Source organism: Saccopteryx bilineata, chromosome 6 (genome assembly GCF_036850765.1).
Source record: "Saccopteryx bilineata isolate mSacBil1 chromosome 6, mSacBil1_pri_phased_curated, whole genome shotgun sequence".
NCBI lineage: Eukaryota > Metazoa > Chordata > Mammalia > Chiroptera > Emballonuridae > Saccopteryx > Saccopteryx bilineata.
In genome coordinates this window covers 36262478-36268477 of record NC_089495.1, presented here as the reverse complement: position 1 = coordinate 36268477, position 6000 = coordinate 36262478, and the positions used below count along the sequence as shown (strand labels likewise).

Below are 6000 nucleotides of genomic sequence, written 5' to 3'. Positions count from 1 at the left end.
GCTTAAGTCCTGAGATGTTAATTATGCCTGAGCTCACTGCACACCACCCCTGATGCAGCCTTGAACTTTGGACTCCCTGGCCCAGGCCCAACCTTCCCTCTGCTGGGTCTCCAGCCCCCCAGGGGGGCAATGTCCTTGCCCTGGTGATGGTGGGTTGTTGCAGGGTGCATATCACCAGGGCTCAGGACCTACCAGTCCCACACATAAGGAGCAAACTGGCTGCCTGGTTTCCCTCCAGAGGATGTGTGGAATCTAGGCCAGAGCTGTGCCTGGGCATGGAGGCTGAGGGCCAGGCAGGGCAAGAGAGCACACGGTGGACAGGGCCTTCCATGCTGCATGGGCACCCATCTCGTCTCTTCCGTGCATCTGCACTCAAGTGGCTCTCCACTCCTTCTTGTGCACATACATAAGAACACAACCAAACACGACAAAGTACACATCGCAGCCTGCCTTTCTCAAGTGCATCTACACTCCTTCGTGCACACACCTGACCTCTCCTCCACGAGTTCACACATCCAGTCTTTCCTCCTGGTGTGCACACCTGCAGGTGCACACACGAGCCCCCTTCTGGTGTGTGCATATAAACACCTGTGCCTACAAAAAACAGCTCTTCTGCCTGTGTGCACCCTCTCCTGCAAACACCCATGTGCACATACATGCACGCAGCTGACCCCTTTCCTCTCTGTGCACACACACGTGTACACACAGCCAGCCTCCCACTCTCATTCGTGTGTGCATACTCATAGGTGCACTCACGAGGCCCCTCTCCTCTTGTAAGCACATGTGCATACACTCCAGGCTCCTCTCCTGCATGTGCACACATACCCCCTATCCGTTTCCCGTGTGCGCACAAGTGTATACATCGGCCCCTGTGCACACAAATGCACACAGACCCCCGGCCCCTGTCCTCCATGTGCGCACATGTGCACACCCCCCTGGACCCCTGTCATCTGCGTGCGCACTTGTGTATACCCCACTGGTTCCGCTCCCCCCACGCACACCGCCGCATCCCGACACTAGTCCTTGAGTCTCCATGCCCTGTCGGCGCGCACGCACACGCACACGCGCAAGCGCAGCCCATCCCCCTCAGAGCAGAGCGCGGGAGGCCAGGCGGGAGGAGGACGAAGAGGAGGAGGAGGAGGAGGGAGCTGAAGGCGCGAAAACGCGCGCAGGCGCGTTGCGGGAGCCGGGGCCACCGCCCACGTCACCGCGCCGCGCACGTCACGCCGCCCGACGCCCGCTCGGCAGGGTGAGCCCCGCGCCCGGCGCCTTGCAGGGCAGGACCCCGGGGCCGGAGTGCGCGCCGGGACCGCCCGCGTGCCCGTGTCCGCGTGTCCGAGCCCGCGTATCCGTGCCCGCGCCCTCGTGTCCGTCCCCGCGTGTCCGCGCGCCGACTGCCAGCCAGGTGCGGCGGGCAGGGGGTCGGCGAGGGCCAGGGTCCCCGGGAGGGGCGCGTACACGCGGGGCGCCCACCGGTCTCCCGTCTTCCTTCCCCGCCGCGTGTGCGCGCCTCTCCCGGCTCTCCGGCCTCCCGTCCCCGGTCCGGACGCCGCCGTCGGGGGTTCCCAGGTGACCCGGCCATGGGGTCGGGGGTCCTGGGTGCCCGACGGGGCCTGCAGGTGGCCTTCAGGCGGAGCAGCAGCGCCGGCATCTGCACCTGGCGGAGATCGGGGTCGGCCTTAGCAAGCAGGGTCTGGGGGCCCGGGGTGCGTGGGGGCGGCGCTGACCCTGACTTGGCCTGCTCGACTGCCGGTTCCGGCGCGCGGGAGGCGCTCGCGGCGAGGCGGCCGCGGCCTAGTGACAGGCCGGAGGCCCGACCCCGGAAGCCCACCTGTCAGAGTTACCGGCCCGCCGAGTGGGCGAGGGGAGCCAGCCAGGGGGACCCGGGCGCTCCTTGGGTGCGCTTTTGCGCAGGAACACCGCGGCTGCGCCCAGACGGTGGCCAGGGGTCCCCAGTTGCGCCCTGGGTGCGCGGGCGCAAGGCTGGGTGCCAGGCCCGACCCGGTGCCGAGTCTTTGTGTAGGAGTCGGGGAGGATAGGGGTCTGCAGGGAGCGGGACTGGGCATGCTGGTGTTGGATGCATTGCCATTTGTTGAGATCTTTTAAAATTCCAGTTATGGGGGTTTTTGCCAGCTGCGCTTTGAGGGTAAAGTGTGGGTTTAGAAAGGATAGAGCCTGCTACCTGGAGGGACGTCAGAATGATGATGGATACCCGCATGATTGGGGAAAATGGTGATATTTTATTAACTTCTTTTTTCATTCTTACTCATTTCTTGTTTTTCCTTCCCTCTTACCAGAAAAATCATTTTTCTTCTCTGGAGGGTGAACATTTAATAGCATTGATTTCACGGATCTGGTAACATGGCAAAAGATGTAAGTATATCTGCTTGGTTTTACAGCCAGATGTTTGCCTAGCACTACATTTTTTATGGTTTCCCCACTTTATTTCAGAACGACAACACAAACTACAGTACTGTTTATTACTAGACTTTTAAAGCAAATTACACAGGATAAAGGCAAAAAGATGGAAGAAATCTAATAGCTTTTACAGAGACGTGTGATTTGCTTCTACACCTGGGTTTTGCAGTCATGAGCACGATGACAGACGTTGCATGAGGCTTAAATAATATCACTGACTTTTTCTTCATTTTTTCAGACTGTATTAACTTCTAATTTTGAATATCATTGTTGAAGGCGACTTTGAGTTCAGTGAGGTGGAGGGTTGGGACCAGGGGCGACTATTCCTGTGCAGAATGACATTAAGCACCTGTTTATGGAGAGTAGGAAGTTAATTCAGCTTTGATCAATGAAGTGCTAAGCACTAGTTTTGGCCACTTTTTTTTCCTCAGAAAAATGAAATTTGGCGATTAATAAAATGTGGTAAAAAAATCCTACTTTAGCTTGCTTTGTATTTGTCATGGAACAGTAGATTTTTAACTTGTTCCAAGAAACAGGCTTTAGGTCTAAAAGTGTATGTAGTATATTTTATTGGTTATGGAGTTCTTATTATCCTTGGAAATATCAGTTAAAGCCACTGAAACCCCAGTTCCGGCCTTGAGTGTTTCTTAGAATGCATTGTTCTATCACATTATGAGAAGAGGCTGTTTATTTATTTATTGTTTACACAGAGTTAGAAATACAGCTGAGAAAAACTATGTCTACCTTGACACACAACTAGAGAAAGTAAAAATGTGTCCATATCTATGGAACCAAATAATAGGCATTATGCTTTTTCATCATCTCAAAGGTTTTAATAGTTTCTAAAAAGTCTCACCAAGTTGGGCACATATTCACATTTTGCTGCTGTTTTCTAACGCAGGGTTTGATTTGGTGGAGAATGCGATTGAACACAGTTACATCCTGTGTGGTGTTTTAAGTTATCATGTTTGGTTGAATTTTATCATCTCTATCTGCCTTTGTCAGAGTATTCTCAAAGAGGCAAGACAGGTTAGTACATGCTTAAGTAACAGGTTCACTAGATGTCTTTAAGAGGGAACTGTTGGGCCCCAGTGCCTCTGTTAAGAGTGCAGCTCTGGTGTCCTGTGTTTCAGGGAACTGAGTTTATTTGCTTTTCTTTATTAACTGACTAGGGGAGATTCGTTGTTTGAGGGGCTCTCTTTGATTCCCTGTTGTCCTCTGGGGGGTACAAAGGGATAGTCGTGGCCCCTGCCATCTGGTTGCAGGGAGAAGGACCGACTCATAAACAGCGTTTTCCGACAGTGTTCACTTTCCAAGAAGCAGCCCCTGCACAGTGCAGGGAAGCTGAGGGCCGCCTAGTGGCTGGGTGGTGGGTGGTTCCCCTGGAGAGGATATCAGTTATGGGCACTGTGATGATAATGGGGTGGTAGTTGAGGCTGAGAAGCAGCATGAGGGGAAGCAGAGGTGAAGTGGCCTTACCTGTCCTGAAAGCGGGGTGCCGTCAGGAGTGGCTGGAACCATGCTTCCCCAGGGCTGACGGACCAGGCTGGAAATGGGGACTGTGGTCCAGGAAGGGCATGTACTTTACTTTGGCTTTTTCTTCAGCTACCTCATTTAAGTAGGGAAGTGACACTGGAGTTTGGAATGATTACTCTGGCAGCCATATTAGAGGGAAAGGTAGTAGTAGTTAATTTAAACAGTGGCCCTTCAGGTTTTGGTAGGTGTAAGACGAAAGCCCATAGGCATAGGTGGGAGCCAAGCCCCTCAGGTTGCAGGAGGTTCGCCCGGACCCCAGCTTTGCAGAGCTCTGGGGGCTCCGTAGAAGGCTGTTGGGGTCCAGAGAAACTAGAGGGGGCTGGAGTTAGGTCTTAGGGGTCGCAGTGGAGAACAGACTTAGGGAACCAATGCAGATTTTGGTGAGGAGGATAAGGGGAATGGTGTGGCAGCTTCCTCCCTCCAGTGGAGGCCTGGCACCCAGCAGGTTTCAGGGGTGCAGCCAGCACTGGTTTCGGGGCGGACAGGAGGGAGCCCATTGACGGGGTGCGGGGGCAGTGGGCGTGGGTGGGTTTTAAAGGGCAGGAGCCACCCTTGAGGGCTAGGGGAGGTGGGCTGGACTGGACAGGGCTTGGGGAGGGCCAGCAGGTCAGGGGCCAGCAGTGACTGACCTGACAGGTGAGCTGGACTACATGCGGTCCGGTGGGCAGTTGTCTGGGCACGGACGGCTGCTGCAGGCTAACCCACCAAACAGTGTCTTCGGTCTGAGGGGGTCTATGTCATCTAGTCTTCTGAAAAGACTTGAAGCTTTCCACCTGGCCTGTTGTGAGTGCACCCAGATTAGAACTCTGTGTAAGCCAGGCCCGCTGGTTCCTGCGCACGGCCTCTGCCTCAGTTCTGGGTGTGTGGGATAGAGCTGGAAACGCCTGAAATAATGATGACCTGCACTCCTTTGTTCGTGCATCCATCGTTGCTCTTTTTTGAGTGCCTGTGCCCAACGGTGAGCTCCCATGAAGCTCGCAGTTCGAGGGATACAGCTGACGAGTGGTGGGGCGGGGGTTAGGGGCTTCTCGAGGAAGCAGTGCCATCTTCACTGAAGTCAGGATGAGGGAGAGAGCCAAGGAGGTGTTTGGGGATCATAGAAGAGCATGGAACTGGGGCTCCATTGTGTGCTCGGACATCAGCTGTAAACGTCTTTTGTTTCTAGAACACAAGTATTTGTGTATTTTTAAAAAAGATACCTAGACAAAACACTGTAATTCCTTTGTTTGAAAAACAACTCACATTTTCTAGCAGTATATGAAAATAAGCCTGATTTCTTGGTGATTAATAGTTTAACATTTCATTTTAAAAGTGTGTCTCTTCAGCTAGAGATGTGCTGGGATGTGTGTTTAAAATGGTAGGAATGAGGGGGGCGCCATGAGGTGCCCTCAGGGTGAGTCTCCGCCTGTCCTCTTCTCTGGTTTTCCTCTGGCCAGGCAGAAAAGGTAGAGACGGCTCCTGGGGAGGTGTGGTGAGAGGGTGGAAGCCCAGGCTCCTCGGGGACCCAGGATGCCCACTCCTGCCAGTGTCAGGGAAGCCAGCCGGCCTGGTTTGGGAGGCAAACCCGGGAGTGGGCTGCAGGCAGTCGGAGCCTTTGCTCTTGCCTTTCACATTCATTTACTTGCATTAAGTTGGTATATGCTTAGGGGAAGAATTCAAATGGTAGAAGTTGACATGCACTATTCCTATGCACTGTGAAGAAGGAGGAAGCAGAGAAGGAAAAAGGCAGTGGCACAGAGCACAGGTGGAGGTTATGAGGGCCCCACGCGCGGTCACTCACACAAGTGGCCACTAGCGACAGTTTTGAGGATTAGTTCCAGAAATTTAATGTAAGAGAATTATTGGCTGCTATTGGAATTTGGGGCTAGAATTTCCTTGCTGAGGGCACTTGCCTACACAGTGACAGCAGTTCCTCCTCCAGGCCCAAGATGGCTACAAGACCAGCCCTCCTTGTATTTGCTGACACCCTGGGAGACAACTACTGATTCAGTCATTAAACTGTCCAGCGTCTTCCATCATTGCTCTCATGGGACCTGGCGGCTCTCA

At 53.9% G+C, this 6000-nt stretch overlaps 1 protein-coding gene across 3 annotated transcripts in view; it reads left to right on the top strand.

The window, feature by feature from the left end:
* Positions 1 to 1113: 1113 nt before the first annotated feature.
* The window catches only part of TFDP1 (transcription factor Dp-1), a 53707-nt gene continuing 48820 nt past the window's right edge, over positions 1114 to 6000 (top strand). Inside the window, exons 1-2 of one of the 3 annotated variants that reach the window (XM_066235740.1) lie at positions 1114 to 1249; positions 2298 to 2373. In XM_066235740.1, the coding sequence (XP_066091837.1) occupies positions 2362 to 2373 (12 nt within the window). In that variant the 5' untranslated portion in view covers positions 1114 to 1249; positions 2298 to 2361. Of the gene's footprint in view, positions 1406 to 1548; positions 1570 to 2297; positions 2374 to 6000 lie in introns of those variants that run through there. The other 2 variants (XM_066235739.1, XM_066235741.1) reach the window with 2 other exon arrangements.